This window comes from Lepidochelys olivacea (assembly GCF_965140295.1).
Source record: "Lepidochelys olivacea isolate rLepOli2 genome assembly, chromosome: 1".
Classification (NCBI taxonomy): domain Eukaryota; kingdom Metazoa; phylum Chordata; order Testudines; family Cheloniidae; genus Lepidochelys; species Lepidochelys olivacea.
The window spans coordinates 288,124-309,886 of NC_140411.1; the positions used below are offsets into that span (position 1 = coordinate 288,124).

Here is a 21,763-nt window from a genome sequence, read left to right on the forward strand (position 1 = left end):
AGGAATGGGGGTGGGAGCAGAGGTGGGGGAGGAGCAGAGGTGGGAGGGGGCACAGGAATGGGGTGGGGCCAGAGGTGATGGGGAAAAGATGGGAGGTAGAGGTGAGAGGGGCAGGGAGGGGGCTGGGGCTGAGGCCTGGAGCCCTCACCCTGGATCACCTGGGAACCCTGGCCCAGACCCTGGAGAGCGGCTGACGATTCTGCCCCACCCTGGGCCCAGCGCCCGCAACTGGAGCGTTCCTCCCGCAGCAGCCTGAGCGCCCCCTCCCCACCGCTGCCCCCGAGCAGAATTAGCCTCCGCTCCCCTCCCAAGGGAGCTGCTCCGCCCCACTCCACCCCACCACCTGCCACGCCAGGACCCCTCCCTGCCCAGCCCAGCCCAGCCTCCTGCACCATGCCGCCTCCCCTCCTGCCCCCCAGCCCACTGCACCATGCCCACCGTTCCCGCCCCCTCCCCACAGCCCACCGCACCATGCCCCCTCCCCTCCCCCCCAGCCCACTGCACCATACCCCCTCCCCTCCGTTCCCGCCCCCCAGCCCACCGCACCATGCCCACCGTTCCCGCCCCCTCCTCCCCAGCCCACCGCACCATGCCCACCGTTCCCGCCCCCCTCCCCACAGCCCACCGCACCATGCCCCCTCCCAGCCCACCGCACCATGCCCCCTCCCCTCCCCCCCAGCCCACCGCACCATGCCCCCTCCCCTCCGTTCCCGCCCCCCAGCCCACCGCACCATGCCCCCTCCCCTCCGTTCCCGCCCCCCAGCCCACCGCACCATACCCCCTCCCCTCCGTTCCCGCCCCCCAGCCCACCGCACCATGCCCCCTCCCCTCCGTTCCCGCCCCCCAGCCCACCGCACCATGCCCCCTCCCCTCCGTTCCCGCCCCCCAGCCCACCGCACCATGCCCACCGTTCCCGCCCCCTCCTCCCCAGCCCACCGCACCATGCCCACCGTTCCCGCCCCCCTCCCCACAGCCCACCGCACCATGCCCCCTCCCAGCCCACCGCACCATGCCCCCTCCCCTCCCCCCCAGCCCACCGCACCATGCCCCCTCCCCTCCGTTCCCGCCCCCCAGCCCACCGCACCATGCCCCCTCCTCTCCGTTCCCGCCCCCCAGCCCACCGCACCATGCCCCCTCCCCTCCGTTCCCGCCCCCCAGCCCACCGCCCCATGCCCACCGTTCCCGCCCCCTCCCCCCAGCCCACCGCCCCATGCCCCCTCCCCCCACCGGCCGCCCCGCCCGGCCCCCGGCCCCGACCAGCGGCCACCCGACGGCGCAGGACCCGGGGCGGGAGACGGCCCCTGGCCGCGGGGCTCCCAGCGGGGCCTGGGACCCGGTCCCCGCAGCGCCGGGCGCCATGGCTCGTTCACTCTGAAACCCACCGACGGCCCCGCCCCCCCCGGAGCGCCCCGTGGCCCCGCCCCGGCTGGGCCTCTTGTCATGTGACCCCAGCAGCGGGTTCGTCACGTGGGTTCATCGGATCATGTGACCGACTCTGCTCGTGACCTCGATTCGGGCTGGGGGCAGACGGGACGGGATGGAGGCGCGGTAACGGGGGGAGGAGCGGCGGGGGGAGGGGGAACGGGGTCCCCCCGGCGGGGGAGGGGGAAAGAGCTGCGGGGGGAGGGGGAACAGGGTCTCCCTGGCGGGGGGGGGAAGGAGCTGCGGGGGGGCGGGGCCTCCCCGGCGGGGGAGGGGGAGGAGCTGCGGGGGGGCGGGGCCTCCCCGGCGGGGGAGGGGGGAGGAGCTGCGGGGGGGCGGGGCCTCCCCGGCGGGGGAGGGGGGAGGAGCTGCGGGGGGGCGGGGCCTCCCCGGCGGGGGAGGAGCGGTGGAGGGAGGGGGAACGGGGTCTCCCCGGTAGGGGGAGGGGGAAGGGGAAGGAGCTGCGGGGCGGGGTCTCCCCGGGAGGGGGAGGGGGAACGGGGTCTCCCCGGGAGGGGGAGGGGGAAGGAGCTGCGGGGCGGGGTCTCCCCGGGAGGGGGAGGGGGAGGGGGAGGGGGAACGGGGTCTCCCCGGTAGGGGGAGGGGGAAGGAGCTGCGGGGCGGGGTCTCCCCGGTAGGGGGAGGGGGAGGGGGAACGGGGTCTCCCCGGTAGGGGGAAGGGGAAGGGGAAGGGGAAGGAGCTGCGGGGCGGGGTCTCCCCGGTAGGGGGAGGGGGAACGGGGTCTCCCCGGTAGGGGGAGGGGGAAGGAGCTGCGGGGCGGGGTCTCCCCGGTAGGGGGAGGGGGAGGGGGAACGGGGTCTCCCCGGTAGGGGGAAGGGGAAGGGGAAGGAGCTGCGGGGCGGGGTCTCCCCGGTAGGGGGAGGGGGAGGGGGAACGGGGTCTCCCCGGTAGGGGGAAGGGGAAGGGGAAGGAGCTGCGGGGCGGGGTCTCCCTGATCCAGCCCTGATGCTGTCCACTGTGCTTTCGGTGGCAGGTTCCTGCTTGTGGTCGCTGTGAGTCTCGCGGGCTGGTGCCTCTCCCAAGCGGGCCCAGAGCCGGACCAGAGTCTCCAGTAAGTGCTGCCCCGTGGGTGGGAACTGAGCACCCAGTGCTGGGTTCTGCTCTGCCTGAAGGCCACCCCTCCCGCCGCTCCCTTTTTCTCACCCATGCACCTGGAATATCTGGGGGCAGCGCCCTGCTGGGTGGGGCAGAGTCCTGGCTCAGGGGTGGCTGGAGCTCCCAGCGTAACTGAGTTTCCCCGCACCCTCCCAGAGGGGATGCTAGCCCATTGCGGCCTCTACACAGGAATATTTTGGGGGGCCCCCGTGAGTCGCTCTACTTATGCCTAGCACCAGCTCTGCTCATGCTGTTTGGGCCCCACTCCATCCTGCTGGGTCACCACAGGATCGCTCTTCCCCTCAGAGTCCCTGCTGGATGGAGCCACGTGGGCCGGGTCGCTCCCTTGGACGAGCTTGTGTTGACCTTTGCCCTCAGGCAGCAGAACATGGAGCATCTGGCGAAGCTGGTGGGAAGAGTCTCGGACCCCGATTCACCTCAGTATGGTAACTGCCCCGGAGACAGCAGGGACCGAGGGCGATCTTTCAGAGGGCCTTGGGGCTGTTCATGCAGCTGGCCCCTGCTTTCCCCACCCCCTTGCCCGGGGAGCATATCTTTGCCCAGCCAGTGCAGTTGCTTCTGGGCGCAGGTGCTGTGAAGAGCAGAATCTGACAACATGGGGGAAAACATGCTGTGGTGGGAGTCCAAGGGCACAAATATGGAGATGTTTCACTGGGACATCGGGAGTGCTGGACTCCTCCACAAGAGAACTGCCTTACTGCCCCCCCCCCTTCCCCCACTCGCCTCCTGGGTGGGGGCCAACTAGCTGTTGCCTCTGCCCTATGCTGCAGGAAAGTACCTGTCACTGGAGGAGCTGCGCACACTTATCCAGCCATCTCTCCTCACGCTCAGCACCGTGCACAAGTGGCTGGGGGCCTACGGCATCAAGGGCTGCAAGACCATTAGCACCTTGGACTTCCTAGAGTGCGTGATGCCAGCAAGGTGAGTCCCTTGGCCGGGGGGTGGGGCTGGGGCTGAGCTGTGTGGAAGTGGTCTGTGGTCTGTGTCGGGTCAGGGATGTAACCCTGCATAGGGTCCCATGCTGTGTGCTCGTTGACCCCTGCCCAAGTGGTGGGGGCTGCGTGGCATTGGGCCATCTCTGCATCAATCTGGGGCTGGATTGTTCAGGGGAATTGCTTCCTCATGTTTCCGGTGTTGGCCAAGAAATGCCTGCAGGTCTCAAGTGTCACAGAGTTTAAGACCAGAAGAGACCACCAAATCTTCCAGTCTGATCTTCTGCATATTGCAGGCCACCGCCACTCTGTCCTTGCGGTCTGCCTTGTGGTCACTCATAAGCCTAAAATAAAGCGGCTGAACCTATGTTTCCAGGCATGTTGTTTGGTCCATCGCATGTCACCAGGGATTTGGGATTTTACATATCCTTGGCATTTTGTTAGCCAGGCTCCAGGCTGATGGTGATTATGAAAATGCTTTTGTAAATCCACAGTATTGTTTCATCAAAGCACTTGGTGCTAGGTCTCGTCTGAGTAGATTTAACTGGTCTGATGTACATCCATACGTAACTGGTGGTATGTCGTTCCAAAGCACGTCTCATACTCTGTCAGGTAGCTCTTAACAACACAGCTGTACAGGGCATTTGTTAGTGGCTTGGCTTCTCTTCCCAGTGTCACACGGTACTTCTCAGTTGTCTTATTGCTTCCAGTATCAGCTCCTGATACGTAAACCCTAATTTCCCCATCTGTACACAGCTAGCTATCCCTGGGTCACTGTGCACCCTAGTCCAGCCATCCAGGATTAATGTGACTACTTTTCCATGCAATTTGTTGCATGCTTCCACCCTCAAGCCGTCAGTAGCAACATCTAATAGTTCCCCTTCTGTCTGCTTTCGATTGGGTAGTTTGTAGCCTAACCTTCGGCAGCTGATCGTTGCTTGAAAAGTTGGATGCTCAGTGTGATGAAGTGGGGATTTTCCCTTGTTATGTTGTATGTGAGTCTTACTGTTTTGCATGAATGCTATGTGTGCCTCAGTTTCCCTGTGTATTGTGTCAATGTGTAGGTGGTGGGAATGAGGGGGTGTGACTCTTGCAGAGGCTGCTCCAGCTGCCTGCACTGATGCTATGACCGCCCCTTCGTAACTTCAGACCCAGGAAGGTCAAAGCTGTGTAAGCTTCTTGCCCTGGAGACCGTATGCTCAGAGAGAGGAGGCTCCCCCAGAGTCCTGACTGGCTTCGTATGGAGTAGTTTCAGAGCATCGCCCTGGTGACTCCGTAACACTCAGTAACAGAAAAGGGAATATTACAATGGTAAAAAAATTCTGGAATTTTCATGTCCGTCTTTTGTTTCAGTTCTGGAGTTGGTTTTGCTACAAACATAGCCATTTGTGGTTGAAGAACAGTGGTACTTCCTCCTTGTTGTCTTTGGCCGACTGAGATCTGGCTTCCTTTTGATGTACTTGGCAATGTGATATTATCAGTACCTACAGCCACAGTTGCCAAGGTGAACTGAAAAGAATGTCTAGGTTGGAGGGAAACTGGTGCTCAGATTTCTCTGGTCAGGGAAAGCATGGTCAAAGAGACTGACATATATTACCTGGCATAGGGAAAATATGGAATTTCTGTGACTTTGGCTAACGTGCATTTGGAGTGGGAAGTTCTGTAGAGTAGCTTAAAAGTTGGGGAGTTGAATTGTATTCCAGTAGAAATGCTGGTAGGAAATGATATTTTGAACATGTCCAAACAGTCATACTGGGTCAGGTCAATGGTCCATCTAGCCCAGTATCCTGTCTTCCAATAGTGGCTGGTGCCAGGTGCTTCAGAAGGAATGAACAGAACAGAGCAACTTCTCAAGTGATCCATCCCCTGTTGTCCAGTCTCTTCTGGCAGTCAGAAGTTTAGGGACACCCAGAGCATGAGGTTGTGTCCCTGTCATGTTGACTAATAGCCATTAACTGACCTATCCTCCATGAATTCATCTAATTCTTATTTGAACCCAGTTCTACTTTGGCCTTCCCAATATCCCTTGACAATGATTTGCACAGGTTGACTGTTCGTTGTGTGAAAATGTGCCTCCTTAAGTTTGTTTTAAACCTGCTGCCTGTTAATTTCGCACTGATGGCCAAATCAAACAAGAGGGGTGGTATGGTAAAAATGCTTGTGACTGATCTTTTGACGTGAGGGCTGTGGTACTGGTGCTAATCCCTGTGAAAAGATACAAAATGCAGAACTCTCATGAGGGACCTTTTGAAGTGGTAGAAAGGTGCATTTGTTCACCCTGTCATTTTAAAAGCCCTCACAGTAAAACTGCCCCACGAACAGTACGTACAAATACGCTTAAAGCCAGTCACAGTAGGGAAGCAGGGCCAAATTAACCATTTGTGGGCCCAGCGCCAAACATGCTTGTGGGCTCCATGGGGGCAAAGGCCGGGGGAAATGAGTCCCTAGAGCAAGGGACCGGCTAGAGGCAACAGGCGGGGCATGGCAGGGGGGCTGGTCCGCTCAGCCCAGTGCAAGGGAACTGTTTACAAACTGGCAGCTGCTAGACATACGCAGGCCTGCCCGGTCCTGTGCAGCTAGCGTGCCCCTTCCCCTCGGGAGCGGGCCCATGCCACACCACAGCCCTTGCCCCCATCCCATTATCACCCAGACCTGCTATGCCCAGAGCCCCCCCCCAGCCCTCCCACCCAAATGCACAGTGCCCTGCACATCACCACAACTGCCCAGCACCCTACACAGAACCCCCACTCCCTAGCACCCCAACACACAGATCTCCCCCACCTCCCAGTGCCCTTCCTCACAGCCCTCCCACCACAACTACACAGTGCCCTCCACAGACCCCTCAGAGACCCACTCCCCCACGCCCTGGCCCCTGGCCGCACTTATCAGACCTGCTGGAAGGTGACTGTGTCTGCCAGGCTGAGCTGCCAGCGCAGTTGGGGCCGGTCCTGATCCCAGGGCAGGGAATCGCTCCAGCCCCTCGGAGGTGGCACAATCAGCCAGGCCAGTGCCTGCTCCCAGCCAGGCTTCCTCAGGACCCACTTGCCTGGCGGGGCCCAGCCAAGCCCCCCGCATTGGCCGAGACTGGCCAGGCTTCTGCACCGGTCCCAGGTGGCTCAGCTCTGGGGAGGCAGGCGGGACCCCACAGGTGGTGAGCAGCAGAGACAGCCTGGAGCTGAAGCTGCACTGGGATGGGGTGGAGAGGAGCTGGTGGGGTGGCCAGGGGGCTGCCGGGGCCTCGGTGTGCAGCGTGAGCGGGCCAGGCCGGGGCCCCTTCTGAGTGTGGGCCCAGCGCCATGGTGCCATTGGCACCATTGTAAACCCAGTACCGCAGGGAATCAATGGTAAATGTGATTTGTTGTATTGAAGGAGAATCTGAGGTCTCCAACCTCATTGATTTGGTTACTGAATTCCAAAACGACTCATCCCGTGAAAGCATTGAGGTACGCCATAACATAACACCACTTGAACAGACAGAGGTATTGTCTGTACTGCAAGTATACAAGCAAATGTTCTCTAGCAAACCAGGACAATGACCCATAAAATCATCACTTTGACTGTTATAATTCTTGATCATAACATGAATTATAACATTCAAAAAGCAGTCGGAGAACACTTTAATGTTCCTGGTCACTCGATTACAGACCTAAAAGTTGCAATATTACAAGAAAAAAACTTCAGAAACAGACTCCAACGAGAGACTGCTGAGTTGGAAATAATTTGCAAACTGGACACCATTAAATTAGACTTGAATAAAGACTGGGAGTGGATGGGTCGTTACACAAAGTAAAATTATTTCCCCATGCTTATTTTCCCCCCCTACTGTTACTCTCATCTTCTTGTCAACTGTTGGAAATGGGCCATCCTTATTATCACCACAAAAGGTTTTTTTCTCCTGCTGATAATAGCTCACCTTAATTGATCACTCTTGTTATAGTGGGTATGGCAATACCCATTGTTTCATGTTCTCTGTCTATATGTCTGTCTTCCTACTGTATTTTCCACTGCATGCATCTGATGAAGTGGGTTTTAGCCCACGAAAGCTTATGCTGAGATAAATTTGTTAGTCTCTAAGGTGCCACAAGTACTCCTTTTCTTTTTGTTCTGTCTGTTATTACTTGAAACCACTTAGATCCTACTTTTTATATTTTATACTTTTGTTTGTTAATGAACCCAGAGTAAGTGATTAATACCTGGGGGAGCAAACAGCTGTGCATATCTCTCTATCAGTGTTATAGAGGGTGGACAATTTATGAATTTACCCTGTATAAGCTTTATACAGAGTAAAACGGATTTATTTGGGGTTTGGATCCTACTGGGAACTGGGTGTGTGGTGCCCTTGCCCTTGCCCTAGTCCATCACTGCTCCGACTGGCCCCAGCCCCCCGTTGCTGCACTGTCGGTAATGGGGAAGTCAGGCAGAGGCGTGCGTGTCTCTGTGGTGTCAGCCTTCTGGGCTACCAGCACTCTGGTGTCAGCTGGTGCTGATTCTAGTGCCTCTGCTGTGGGGAGCAAGGGACAATGTCTGTTTCACTGCTGGTAGGCTCCCTGCTATGAAACTGAGCCCTGCGCCGGGCTCCCAGCTGCCAGCTCGGGCTGTCTGCCCCGGGGTGGGGTGTGATTCCAGCTGTGAGCCCCGGAGCCAGGGGGGGATCCAGCTATGAGCCCCGGGGCAGGGGCAGGGGGCCAGGTTCCAGCTGTGAGCCCCATGCTGGGTTGACAGCCAACAGGCCCTGACTACATCGCCCTAAGCGCTGCGCCTCTCGCGGAGGTGGAGTTGTCTACGAGGCAACTTCCCTTGGCGGGAGCACCATTGTGGTGTAGACACTTACAGTTAGGGCAGATCAGCTGCCTTACCGCCCTAACTCTGTAGCATAGACCAGGCCTGAGAGTCAGCAGCCTCCAATTCCCTTCTCTCCTCCTCCATCGCTGCTCATGACATCAGCTGCTCTCAGAGCACTGAGCTAAGGGGAGGAGACCCAGCATGTGGTGAGACAGAACATTTGCTTTTCAGTTCACTTAGCTTGTTAAGTTAGGGGTGAGCTTGCGCTTTGCGCCTTTATTTTCATTTTGTAACAATCTTGAGCATCATTCCTTGAAATCACTTAAAATCTGTCTCTCTGTTGTTAATAAAAGTGTCTTATTGTTTTATCTTAACCAGTCTGTCTGGATTGCATGTGGGAAGCTCTGTTTGGGATAGCAAGGCTGGTGCATATCATTCTCCTGTGAAAGGATAGACCTTTCATGTGCCAGACGCACATTTCTGGGAGACGAGGCTGTGGCTAGGACTTTGCGGATGTCTCCCTGTACGTAGTTCATGAGGGACTGGTCAGAGGGCTCCTGTGTCTAGCGGGGAGTGAATGCACATGCTGATGGCTTTGAGCAGGCACGTGCTGATGGCTCTGACAAGCGCTGCAGTATAACAGGCCCCAGGTTTGAGAATTATGGGGACGCAGCTGTTCGAGGGTCTAGCACGTACCCTGGGGAATGTCACAGTGTACAGAGTGTGAGCCGGGCCATGCCTGGGGGAGGGTAGTGTGGGGAGGGGCAGGGCTGCCTGAGTTCCAGCAGCCGCAGGGATGGAGCTGGGAGGCGGTCCCCCTCTACCCCAGGCTGATGGGTGGCGTTTGATTCTCGCAGCACAGCAGAGCGTCTCCTGCCAGGAGCCCGGTTCCATCGCTATGTGAACGACCAGCGCAGCGCTGTGCGCTCCCCTGTCCACTACACCCTCCATGAGGAGCTGGCTGAGCACATTGACTTTGGTATGAGCTGGCCTGGGCTGGGGGGAAGGGCTGCGTGTTCCCGGCGCTGTGGAGACCTGGAGAGCTCATGCAGACTCACCTGGTGTGTGAGATGTGCTAACCCAAGCACCTGCTGCTCCCGGCTGGCTCCTGCAATTCCTCAGCCACTCCACTCTCCTTCTTGGCCGGTCAGGCCCCTCCTACTCCCAGACATGGTACCAGTGTCCCTAGGCCTGTCCTGGGGTCTCTACTCTGCAAATGGGTAAACAGGCCACGCATTATTAACTAGTGTTAGCCAAGCCTGATGCTCCCACCCCCGCCGTGCGAGGTGAAAGATATGGGGTGACGTTACCTGCCACTACCATGCAGCCACCTCTGGGGTGGGAAGCAGCAGCTACTCAGCAACCACACAAGAACACTAGGGAGCATTTTGGGATAGGAGGTGAAGAGGAGTCTTAGCTCTTCCCTGCAGGGAGGCATGGAAACGGTTTGGTTGTAGGGGTATGCTGACTCTGGGGAGCCTGCTGAGCACTGACCCCAAGGGGAGAGCGCCCATCTTGCAACACCTGGCTCTTTGTGGGTGATCTCTCATCCGCACATGGGCCAGCCCCGCCCTGCTGGGGCGGAGGTCTGGGAGGCTCCCAGTGCAGAGTGAATGAGCTTTCACTGCTCCCAGGCAGACCAGAAAGGAGGAGGGGCTAGAAGAGACCCCCCCACACACACCCCACTGGAGACGCAGGCCCTAACCCTGCCTCTTGTGCTTTCTCCTCGGCATCCAGTGGGCGGCCTGCACCGGTTCCCTGCGGAAAGGAAGATGGTGACCAGAGCTTCGAGGAAGGAGGAGGTGATGGCACGGCACCAGCAGAGGAGGGTAGCTTTCCATCTGGGCGTGACGCCCGCTGTCATCCGCAAGAGATACAACCTGACAGATGGGGACATCGGGGCATTGCCCAATAACAGCCAGGCCTGTGCCCAGGTAACCGTGGTGACACCCTTCCGTGACAATAGCCATGCTTGAGCCCAGGTAACCATGGTTACACACACACCCCATAACCGTGGCCTACCTGTGCCCCAGGATCTATGGGAACCCCACCTGTTGACAGCAGAAGCGAGGCCAGTGTGGAGGCACCAAAGCTGGCTCAGGGACAGCCAGTGGGGATCCCAGCAGGGGGTGCGCGCTTGTCCCAGGCCTGGGGGATGGATAGTGCTCTGGGTGGGGGAGGAATGTCACACCGTCCCTGCCTGTCCCCGCAGTTCCTGGAGCAGTATTTCCATCCGGCCGACCTGGCGGAGTTCATGTGGCTCTTCGGAAGCAGCTTTGGGCACCGTTCCCAGGTTGACCAGGTGGTCGGGCACCAAGGGCTGGGCAAGGCAGGGCTGGAGGCCAGCCTGGATGTGGAGTACATCATGAGCACAGGTGCCAACATCTCCACCTGGGTCTTCAGTAATGCAGGTACTGACCCCACCCTGACACAGGCCGCGCCTTTGTGCCCCCCCTCGCATCCTCCCCATACACATACAGGCCTCCACGCAGGTACTGACCCCACCCCGACACGAGCCTGTGATCTCCTCCCCTCCCCCCCCACCATGCAAGTACCGACCCCATCCCAACACAGGCCTGTGCCCCCCAATAAACCCACGTTGATTGGCATTAATTGTTATCCTCCTTTACTTCTTTACTAATCGAGTCCTGTATCTGCCACTCCATTATCTTAACTTGGGGGTGAGGGATAGCTCAGTGGTTTGAGCATTGGCCTGCTAAACCCAGGGTTGTGAGTTCAATCCTTGAGGGGGCCGTTTAGGGATCTGGGGCAAAAATTGGGGATTGGTCCTGCTTTGAGCAGGGGGTTGGACTAGATGACCTCCTGAGGTCCTTTCCAACCCTGATATTCTATGATTCTGTGATCACCAACAAACCTATAATTTCCCAGGCTGTCCCGTTTACGGTCTCTTTGAATATTGGCACAATGTGAGCTTTCTTCCAGTCCTGTGGATCTTCCCCAGTGCTCTAGAAGTGATTGAACCACTTATGTTGGATTTCAGGAAGCTGCTTGGCCAGCTCTTTTTATCTCTCTTGGGTGCAAGAGAGATTGAAACGACTGGGAGAAGTGATACGAATGAGAGGTGACATGAGAAAAGTCTATCACTACTGATTGATCAAGAGAAGGGAGATTGTGGGCTTCTGTTTTCCCGGTCTCTCAGCAACGGGACAGGGGGACAATCAGTGACATGGAAAGGAAATATGTTTTCATGGTATATGTAATTAGCCTGTGGAACTCACTGCCATAGGATGCATCTGAGGCCAAGGACTTGGCAAGATTAAATGAGGGACGGGCCATTCGCTGACTGCAATGAGTATAGTGAGTAACAGTTCTGGCAGGCATGTTATATCGTCTCTATTAGTGCCCAGGATGAGACCTGGGGGCTAGAAGTACTCTAACCCATGTTATGTTCCTTCTCCTGGGCCTTCTCTGCTCTGCCCCATGGGGATGGAGGCTCCAGATGGGGCTGATCCTTCTCTGCTGCCCCTTTCAGGGAGGCATGAGAGCCAGGAGCCCTTCCTGGCCTGGCTGCTGCTGCTCAGTAACACGTCCTCTCTGCCCTCGGTGCACTCGGTGAGCTACGGCGACGATGAGGACAGCCTGTCCAGGGCCTACATGAAGCGTCTCAATTGGGAGTTCATGAAGGCTGCTGCACGGGGCTTGACTCTGCTCTTTGCCTCAGGTACACACAGCCTGCCTGCGCCTCTTGCCCTCAGCTGCCTTCCTCCCTGGGAGCGCGTGGATCCTGCTGGCTGTGCCCTATGGACACTGCTGAGACCCAGGAGTTCCCCTGGTCACTCCCTGCAGCACTCGGGTGGGGAGGTGGGTGCCTGGCTCCTGGCCCCAACAAGGGTCCAGGCCTCACCGGCCATCCCCTTCGGCCCCGTCTGTCACCGCCACCCATAGGCCAGGCTGACCCAGAATTCCTGCCTTGCAGGTGATGAGGGAGCTGGCTGCAGAAAGCTTGCTGGAGGGAGGCACACTTTCCGGCCCAGCTTCCCAGCCTCCAGGTAAAAGGGTGGGGAGGGCTGGGAAGTCTTGGGCAGACAATGCTGCAACCCTGGCCTCAAGCTCAGCATGCAGTGCCCTGGCCAAGCGGCATGGGGGGGCGCAGCCTGTTACAACTCCTGGCCCTGCTTGCCCTGGGCTGAGTGCTCCTGGCAGAGCCCCAGCCAGGAGGTTTGGGGCTGCTGTGGCAGAGATGGGGAGAAGCAACACAGACGAGATTGGAGGGTGAGAGCAGGGGAGGTGGTGAGAGAAGGCCGGACGGGGGCGGGCCAGGTGGGGCAGGCAGGAGGGGAAGGCTGGAAGGGTAGGCGGGTCAGGGCAGGCTGGAGGGGGAAGGCGGTGGGGGCAGGCAGGAGGGGAAGGCGGGCCGGGGCAGGCCGGGTGGGGGAAGGCAGGGAGGGCAGGCCTGGCTGGGAAGGCTGGAGGGACAGGCGGGATGGGGCAGACGGCAGGGGCAGACAGGAGAGGAAGGCTAAAGGGGAAGGCCGGTCAGGGCAGGCAGCAAGGTTCCCCAGGGAATGGAAAGGGGCTCAGAGACCAATGCAAACTGACTGAGAACTGGGGGCCTGAGCAATCCCAGGGCCATGCGGGGAGGGAGCCCTGAGAACTGCCAGCACTAGGGGGCAGTGGGGCCTGGAAGGCCCGAGAAGTGGGGGCTCCTGCAGTATTTGTGAGAGCTGTGGGAGCTGCTGGCCCCACAATGAGAAGCTGTCTCTGGTGGCCTGGCCAGTGCAGCTCCCCACACCTGTCCCCACAGCCCCTATGTGACTACAGTGGGTGGCACAGCCTTTAAGAACCCCTTCCGAGTGACCTGGGAGGTGACAGACTATATCAGTGGCGGGGGCTTCAGCAATGTCTTCCCTATGCCTGACTACCAGGTACGTGTGGCTGGGCCGGGGTGTGGGGCTGGGTGCGGGAAGTGCAGCGCAGTAGCTGGCAGGTTGGGTGGGGGCTAGGTTGGGGGGTTACTGGTGGGATGGGTTAGGGGAAGAGGCAGGATGGTGGCTGGTGGGGGTGGTGAGGGGCAGGATGGTGGCAGGTGGGGCGGGAGCAGGGGCAGGGCCCAGGTGCGAGGTTTCCCTCCCCATCTGTCTGTCTCTTCCAGGCTGCAGCTGTCAGGAATTTCTTGCACTCGGCCCCAAAGCTGCCACCCCGCTCCTACTACAACAGCAGCGGCCGTGCCTACCCCGACTTGGCTGCCCTGTCCGACAACTACTGGGTGGTGACCAACCGCATCCCCCTGCCCTGGGTGTCTGGGACATCGGTAAGGAGCAGCCCTAGGCAGGGCCGTGGGCGATGAGTTCCCTGACATCTCCAGGGCCCTGACGCACCTTTCCTCCCCCCGCCAGGCCTCCACCCCTGTGGTGGGGGGCATTGTGGCCCTGATCAACGACCGCCGTTTGCAGAAAGGTCTGCCGCCCCTGGGTTTCCTGAACCCTGCGCTCTACAAACTGCAGGAGAAGGGACCTAGTACCGCCCTCTACGACGTGAGTGGGGCTGAGGGGTGAAGTGTCAGCAGCTGTGGGCTCTGTACAAGGGGAGGACGCAGGCCTGGGAGCTGGAGAGACGAGCCCTATCTGAGGGTGGAGGAAGAAGGGATCCCCCCTGGTTTGCCCTGGATCCAGGGGAGGGGACGGCCTGGCTGGGGCTGCTCCAGCCCCAGCCTTGGAGTGTCCTGTAGCTGGAACTCCCCCTCTGCAGGGCAGTGATTCCCCGTTGCCTTGCTCCTGGCTCTGTGCTTGTCTGCATGCGGTCGGGGCAGCTAGCGACTGCAGTGTGCACTTACTGAGCTCTCTGACTCCCCAGGTCACCATGGGCTGCCACCTGTCGTGTCTGGATGCAGCAGTGGAAGGGCAGGGGTTCTGTGCTGGCCCCTCCTGGGACCCCGTCACAGGCTGGGGTACCCCCAACTTCCCACAGCTCCTGAGAGCTCTGCTCAACCAGTGATGCCGGCAGCAGGAGGAAAGACCTGGGGCTAGACGGGTACACAGTGGGCTAAACCACAGGACCACCCCCATTCTCGCCCCCTCCCTCCCTCCTTCCCATCACATCTATCCTGAGCAGGGGCACCTTCCTCTGAGCTGTAGGGCCAAGGGGCAGGTCACTGCTCCTCCTGCCCCTTTACCTTAGTGAGCAGGTGGGGATTCAGGGCCTCCTGGAAAGAAACAGCTCAGGCTTCCCCCTACCTCGTGCTCAGGCCTGCTGGTGCCTCCCTCCAGTTATCTCAGGCACTGCTACTCTGCAGCCCAGTGTGGCAGCTGAGCTGTGCATTCCCCTACCTGGCCCCAGGCCCCCAGGAGGGGGTGACATGGTGGGAGCTGCTTTGGGGGAGTCCCGCGCAGGGAGGGGAGATGCTCTCACATGAACTTTCCTCAGGGGGAGCAGCGACAGCGCAAGGAAATAAGGGTCTTGGCGCTGGGAGTGTCCCCAGTAGTGCAGTGGGGTGGGCTGATTCGGGGTTGGAGCAAATAAAACACCTGGCTGCCGCTATTTACTGCTTCATGGACTCGGGGAATTTTGGCCTGCATTTTGGGATTCCTAGGTGTCTTTCGTTTCCCTCTGTGCTCAGTTATGGACAAGGTAAAGCAGAGCTGGAGAGCTGAGGCCTGTGTGTGATTGTTTTGTGCTATGAGTGGGTCATTAAAGGACTGGCTGAAACAAACCCTGTCGCTCATGGAGTCAGGAGGTCGGGAGATTCAGCCTAGCAGGTTTCCCCATCCCTGGTACTGCCCCCAGCCAGAGAACAAAGTGGGAAGGTGTCAGTGGCTGGCTTATGAGCTGGCCTTGGGAGAGACATGCATGACTGAGACCAAGGGCTTGTTACACAGTGGTTCTCCCAGTGGTGCAGGTAATCCACCTCCCCAAGAGATGGTGTAGCTGGGGTGACAGGAATTTAGGGTGGCTTAACAATGACTCTCAATGTGGTGGGTTTTTCACATCCCTGAGGGATGTAGTTAAACTGAGTTAATATTCTAGCATAGAGCAGACCTAAGAACAAAGGGACAGAGCCAGATTGCCAAGCTGGCTTTGACAGCAGCCTGGCTCAGGAGACCTGGCCATGTATGGGCCTGGCTGAACACTAAGGGCATGGCTACACTTGCAGATGTAGAGCACTTTGAGTTAAACCAGCCTTCGCAGAGCACAGCAGGGAAAGCCCTGCAGCCTGTCCACACGGACAGCTGCAAGAACACTGGCATGGCCACATTTGCGGCACTTGCAGCGGCATTGGGAGCGGTGTATTATGGGCAGCTATCCCAGCATGCAAGTGACTGCAACGTGCTTTTCAAATGGTGGGGTGGAGTGTAACAGGGAGCGTGTTGTGTGTATGTGGCGGGAGACAGTGGGTTTTTGGGGGGCTGAGAGCATGTCAGCATGCTGGCTTGTAAGTTCAGACAACAGCAGACCCCCCCCCAGCATTCCACACTAATGGTTGCTTTGTCTCAGAGCAGATAAGCAGCCAGCTGTCAGAAACAGAGCTTTCAAAGGGCATATCCGCGTTCCTGTAGCAGTTCAAAAACAATGACAAGAGGGGCCATGTGACTTAAGGGGATTATGGGACGTTTCCAGAGGCTGATCAGAGCGCAGTAATGCAACACCTCGTTCACACTGATGCTCGGGCGTTTCAGCTAAGACGCAGCAAGCGTCAGTCTTCTCGCCGAGGTGGAGTACCAGGAACACTCTAGCTGTGGGTGCCTTGCCAGTGTGGATGGGGAGTGAGCTGGGGCGCCCAGGGCTGCTTTAATGCACTCTAACTTGCAAGCGTAGCCAAGCCCTAAATTTCTGAGTGCTAACCTAAGGGCTCAGATGCTGTAGTCCAGGTGGAGAACAACAGTAATTTGTTCCCATGTGTGAAAAACCCTGGGTGGGGCTGCAGCATTATGCAGTATCAGCCTCCCCCAGCAGCCTAGATTTGCTGCAGGGAGCCCCTGAACGAGATAGGGATCGCAGGTACCCAGAGGCCCTCTGGGAGCCCAATGGGTCTGCCCTCCCACCTGCCTGGAACAGGGAACCTCTCCCTCACTCCTCTGGAACAGGGTATGTGCACGGACAGGGTGCTCCCTTTCACTCCCACCTGCCTAGGGCAGGGTACCCTCCCTTTGATGAAAAGGGAATTTTGGGTAATATTTCTAGGACCTCTGGGTGTACCTCAGTTTCCTCTGGACATTGCATTGTTAATCTAGTCACCAGTGTCACCTGGCACCCAGAGCCCTAGAAGGATGACTCCCCACTCTCTGAAGAGAAGCTGAAAATAACCCAGCTTGAGAAGCAAGGCCTGGGAAGGTGTGAGTGGGGGATGGGAGTTGGGGGCTCTCACCTGCAACCTGACCAAGGAGGTCAGTTTGGGAGAGACTCAGGGCCTGGACAAAGGGTTTAAAGTAGCCTGTCTGGGCTCTGGGCTGGCCAGCGTGGTCTGTGCTTTTCTTTTCAGCTCTCTAGGCTACCCTAAGGACTCCCCCAAACCCCATTGTGTCGGCAATGCTGTGCGAGCATCGCTGCTCGGACCTGCATATCCCAGGCTTGCCCTTGACACTGCCTGCTTGGGCCTACCGAGCACAGCTCAGCCTGGCATGCAGGTGTTGGAGGCCAGGGCTCAGGCCGGGAGGGTGGGTGGCCTGTCCTGAAAGGAGAGGGAGACGCCAGGGGGTCTGACACATCACAGGGGCTCTTCCTAGGGACTGGTCCAAAGCTGAGGTGTAGTGCCAATCCTGGGGATCCCCAACACTCCCTCTCCCCCACCCAGAACCTCCCATCAGGAACTAGGGGTGCCCCCTTCAACCTTCCCCGCCCAGAACAGTGCAGACCACTTTCCCCACCCAGAACAGGGTGCCCCCTCTTTCACCCTGCCCCAATTACCCTCTATCAGTGGGAACAGCTCCCCCAAAAAACAGCACACTGCCCCCCACCTGGACCAGCCCCCCCAGAACAGAGAACCCTACTCCCTGCCCCCACCTGGACCAGAACAGAGAACCCTGCTCCCCTTCCCCCCCCCGGAACAGAACATCCTGCCCCCACCCCTACCTGGAACAGCTCCCCCGCCCCCACCTGGACCAGCCCCCCCCCGAGAACAGAGAACCCTGCTCCCCTCCCCCCCCTGGAACAGAGCATCCTGCCCCCACCCCTACCTGGAACAGCTCCCCCGCCCCCACCTGGACCAGCCCCCCCCCCGAGAACAGAGAACCCTGCTCCCCTCCCCCACCTGGAACAGCGCCCCCGCCCCCACCTGGACCAGCCCCCCCCGCGAGAACAGAGAACCCTGCTCCCCTCCCCCCCCGGAACAGAGCATCCTGCCCCCACCCCTACCTGGAACAGCTCCCCCGCCCCCACCTGGACCAGCCCCCCCCCCCCCCCCGAGAACAGAGAACCCTGCCCCCACCCCTACCTGGAACAGCGCCCCCGCCCCCACCTGGACCAGAACAGAGAACCCTGCTCCCCTCCCCCCCTGGAACAGAGCATCCTGCCCCTGCCCCCACCCCTACCTGGAACAGCTCCCCCGCCCCCACCTGGACCAGCCCCCCCCCCCCCCCCCGAGAACAGAGAACCCTGCCCCCACCCCTACCTGGAACAGCGCCCCCGCCCCCACCTGGACCAGAACAGAGAACCCTGCTCCCCTCCCCCCCTGGAACAGAGCATCCTGCCCCTGCCCCCACCCCTACCTGGAACAGCTCCCCCGCCCCCACCTGGACCAGCCCCCCCCCCGAGAACAGAGAACCCTGCTCCCCTCCCCCACCCGGAACAGCGCCCCGGACACGGCACCCCGGACCCCCGATGCACTTCCGGTCTGCGTCACGTGGGGCCCGCCCGGCTGCGGCGCCATGTAAGGCGGGTCCCCGCGACTCTATGGTTCCGCCGGGCGCCGCTCTGCTCCCGGCTCGAGAGCGGGCGGGAGCGGAACCCGCGTTCTCCAATCAGAGAGCAGCAGGGCGGGAGTTGCTTTGTGTGACAGCTCCCTTGGCCAATCCAGGCGGCAACGCTGCGCAAAGCACGTAGCGCTACGCACCCGCCGCAGGCAGGGAGGCGCGCGAACCCCGCCCGGCCCCGCCATGAGCGGTAGCGCGGAGCCTGACCCCGCCCCCGCGGCCCCGGCGCCCCCCGCCCCGGCCCCGCTCCCGGCCGGCGAGAGCAAACCCAGCCCGGCCGCCGCGGGCAGCGCGGCCCCGGGGCCTCCTGTGCCGGCGGGGGGCGGGGCGCGGGGGGCCGAGGGGGGGCCCGGCGGCCGGGGGCCCGGTGAGGGGGGACTCTGGCGGGGGGCCGAGGGGGGGACCGGGCTCCCGAGGGGGAGGGGCCTGGCGGGGGGGGACTCTGGGGGGTGGGGCGCGGGGGGGGGACTCTGGCGGGCGGGGGACCGAGGGGGGGCCCGGTGAGAGGGGGCGGGGACCGGGCTCCCGAGGGGGAGGGGCCTGGCGGGGGGGGACTCTGGCGGGCGGCGGGGGGCCGAGGGGGGGGACTCTGGCGGGGGGCCGAGGGGGGGACCGGGCTCCCGAGGGGGAGGGGCCTGGCGGGGGGGGACTCTGGGGGGTGGGGCGCGGGGGGGGGACTCTGGCGGGCGGGGGACCGAGGGGGGGCCCGGTGAGAGGGGGCGGGGACCGGGCTCCCGAGGGGGAGGGGCCTGGCGGGGGGTGGGGCGCGGGGGGTCAAGGGGGGGCCCGGCGGCGATCCCCGGGCGGGAGGGGCCCGGCGGGGGGCTCCCGAGGGGTCGGGTCCCGGTGTGGGGAGGGGCGCGGGGTGCTGCTGCTTGTCCCTGGCTAGCCCTGACCTGTGTGTGTCTCTCTCAGGGCCCATCTCCACAGTGGTGGCTGCAGCTGCCTCCGACGGGCCCATGGCAAACGGGGTCTACGTGCCCCCCAGCGCGGCCAACGGAGATGTCAAACCCGTCGTCTCCACCACTCCCCTGGTAGACTTCCTGATGCAGCTGGAGGACTATACCCCCACGGTAGGGGCTCTGGGAGCTAGGACTCCTGGGTGCCATCCCTGGCTCTGGAGGGGGGTGGGATCCAGGACTCCTGGGTTCTATTCTCAGTCTGGGTCTGGGGATTGGGTGTTTGAGCCGTGTTAGTCTGTATTCGCAAAAAGAACAGGAGGACTTGTGGCACCTTAGAGACTAACCAATTTATTGGCGCATGAGCTTTCGTGAGCTACAGCTGAACTGAGCTATAGCTCACGAAAAGTTATGCTCCAATAAATGTGTTAGTCTCTAAGGTGCCCCAAATACTCCTTTTCTTTGAGCCTTGTTAGTGCCACTGTGTGAATGGTTTAGGGCAAGGGGTGGGAGGTAGCTAAAAGCTGGTCCCTTTTAATGCTTTCCTGTCTTCCCAGATCCCAGATGCTGTCACAGGCTACTACCTCAACAGAGCTGGATTTGAGGCCTCTGATCCACGCATGTAAGTGATGCATGGTTCTATTTGGAAAATCCCCAACCACCCTGAGTAGGAGACCCCCTGTGTCAGGTCTTTGTGTTGTGGGGTCCAGCAGACACTCCTCAGCCCTGGCTGCTTATGCTCGGTGTTCTGTCTCAGGCTGCTCCGTTGCTTTCTCTGACTGCAGCATTCGACTCATCTCACTGGCTGCCCAGAAGTTTATTTCAGATATTGCCAACGATGCCCTGCAGCACTGCAAGATGAAGGGCACAGCTTCTGGCAGCTCCCGCAACAAGAGTAAGGTGAGGGTCTGCCCTGGGAAGGGGATGTGAGGGGACAGTCAGCAGGGCTGGGTATGACCCTGTCCCAGGGGGGCTGTTCCTCTGGCTTGGGCGCAAGGCCCTCCCACAGTGGTGGCCAAATTAAATTCAGCAGGGTTAAATGCAGAGTAAAGCCACTGGAGAACAGTACACCTCACAGGGTTTAAATTGTATTGGCTCAGGGAAGGGAGCTGGGTGTCAGTGCAGGCAGTGGAATGGAGACCTCTGCTTCGTGTACAACTGCAGGCAAAACAAGCAAACCATGTTCAGCTGTATAAGGAATAGGATGGAGAATATTCTAATGCCTTTGAAACAAGCTGTGATGTGGCCCCCTCTGGATGCTGCTGGACTGGTACCCTGTCTCCCACAGGGTAGGGCGGAACGAGAGGGGCTCAGAAAAGGGCACCAGGAATGGCCAAGGGCCTGGAAAAACTCTTCTTTCTAGTATGCAGTGTTGGTCCCAGGATATTAGAGAGACAAAGATATTAGAGAGGTAAGGTTTTTTATTGGACCAGCTCCTGTTGATGAGAGAGTCGAGCTTCCACAGAGCTCTTCTTCAGGTCTGGGAAATCCAAACCAAGCAAAGCTTGTATTTAGCCGTGACACTTGGAGTTCATGTTAAATGGCTGTCATCAGGCTGGTTTGGATTTCTTGCATGATTTCCAGGTAACTTTCCTGACTGACTTTCTTCCAGTGTGTGGGAGCACGTGGTGATTTCTTGTTGGAGTGTGTGGTTCCTTAGGCTTTCTGAAGTCCAGCTGCAGAGCTGTAGGTAGTGGTCAGAGGGGTCTAGCCACTGAGATCTCTGGGGACGATGTGCTGTTTCTTGCCTTTGCTCAGGAAGTAAAGGTCACTGTTAGAGCTGTTGAGCTCTGTGTAACCTGGATAGCTTGTCTCTCTCCAACAGAAGGTGGTCCAATAAAAGCGATACCTTCTCCAAGGAGAGACAAGGTTGGGGAGGGTGAGGGTACCTGGCAGCAGCTCCCCTACTTTTGCTGACCCTGCCTCCTGTCCCTACAGGATAAGAAGTACACACTGACCATGGAGGACCTGATGCCGGCGCTTGCAGAGTATGGCATCAACGTGAAGAAGCCGCACTATTTCACCTAGTGCCTGAACTGAACCTGCAGGCCATACCTTGGGCCTGGCCCCTCGTTGGGTGAAAGCAGGAGCTCTTCTCTGGTCTGTTATTAAACAGTTGATTTTGGCTGGTGGTTTGTGTGTGAGGGGCTTTTTGCTTCCTCTGGCAGTGATAATGCCCTGCCCTGGCCCAGGGGTTGGTGTCAGGGGAACAGCCCTCAGGCTCTGCTCTGGGAATGGATATGCCATTCACTGGGCCTGTGGGGGGGCTGCTTGTGCAGGTGCTGTATGTCAATGCAGGGAGCTAACCTCATCCCCACACACTGGTGGGGGGAGGGTAGTGGGCTGGAGAACTCCCCCCCCCCCCCCCTTGGGTTCTGTGTCTAACACTTGGGGGCAGCAACTGGGCGTGTTCAACTGGGGCTGGCCTTGGGCTGGGACTGGGAGGTGGGTGCACTTGACCTCTGGATCCTACAGATGGTGCTGCTGTTGTGGGCCTGCAGGCCAAGTGGCTGAACTTTGGGGGCTCCCCATGCCCTGCATTGCTTGGCGCCGGGTATGTGGAATGAGGGGCTGGCCCCACCCCGTAGTGGGGAAAGGGTTGTGCGAGCTGTGTGCATGGCTAGGTGCTCCCATGGCCCACAAGGGTAAGCAGTGCTCGAGGTTCATGGTGCGGCAAGAGCCCAGCTCCTCCTTAAAACTCCTGCTGAGCTCCCTGGCCTGTGA

General features: G+C 59.8%; 2 protein-coding genes across 3 annotated transcripts; both read left to right on the plus strand.

The window, feature by feature from the left end:
- The first annotated feature begins 1,448 nt into the window (after positions 1–1,448).
- TPP1 (tripeptidyl peptidase 1) lies at positions 1,449–14,944 on the plus strand. The gene is made up of 13 exons (XM_084635854.1): positions 1,449–1,548; positions 2,418–2,495; positions 2,846–2,985; positions 3,331–3,481; positions 9,132–9,253; positions 10,012–10,208; positions 10,487–10,685; positions 11,768–11,956; positions 12,212–12,284; positions 13,040–13,160; positions 13,388–13,546; positions 13,632–13,769; positions 14,089–14,944. The coding sequence occupies exons 1-13, from the start codon at positions 1,538–1,540 to the stop codon at positions 14,227–14,229; spliced, it is 1,719 nt and encodes a 572-aa protein (XP_084491980.1). The 5' UTR covers positions 1,449–1,537; the 3' UTR covers positions 14,230–14,944.
- Positions 14,945–18,105: 3,161 nt separating this feature from the next.
- TAF10 (TATA-box binding protein associated factor 10) lies at positions 18,106–21,171 on the plus strand (the record flags this gene model as incomplete). 2 transcript variants are annotated; one of them, XM_084645880.1, is made up of 5 exons in its annotated part: positions 18,106–18,262; positions 19,056–19,213; positions 19,597–19,661; positions 19,825–19,939; positions 20,978–21,171. In XM_084645880.1, 5 exons carry the CDS (start codon positions 18,121–18,123, stop codon positions 21,065–21,067), a joined length of 570 nt encoding a protein of 189 aa, XP_084502006.1. In that variant the 3' UTR covers positions 21,068–21,171. The 2 variants fall into 2 exon arrangements, with proteins under 2 accessions (XP_084502006.1, XP_084502005.1); XM_084645879.1 differs by lacking the exon at positions 18,106–18,262 and adding an exon at positions 18,324–18,507.
- Positions 21,172–21,763: the final 592 nt, after the last annotated feature.

Excerpts from the sequence above, each read along its gene's own strand:
- TPP1 (XM_084635854.1), top strand. Across the intron at positions 2,986-3,330 it reads CCCCGATTCACCTCAGTATG|GAAAGTACCTGTCACTGGAG; the intron begins GTAACTGCCCCG and ends CCTATGCTGCAG. Across the intron at positions 10,686-11,767 it reads CTGGGTCTTCAGTAATGCAG|GGAGGCATGAGAGCCAGGAG; the intron begins GTACTGACCCCA and ends TGCCCCTTTCAG.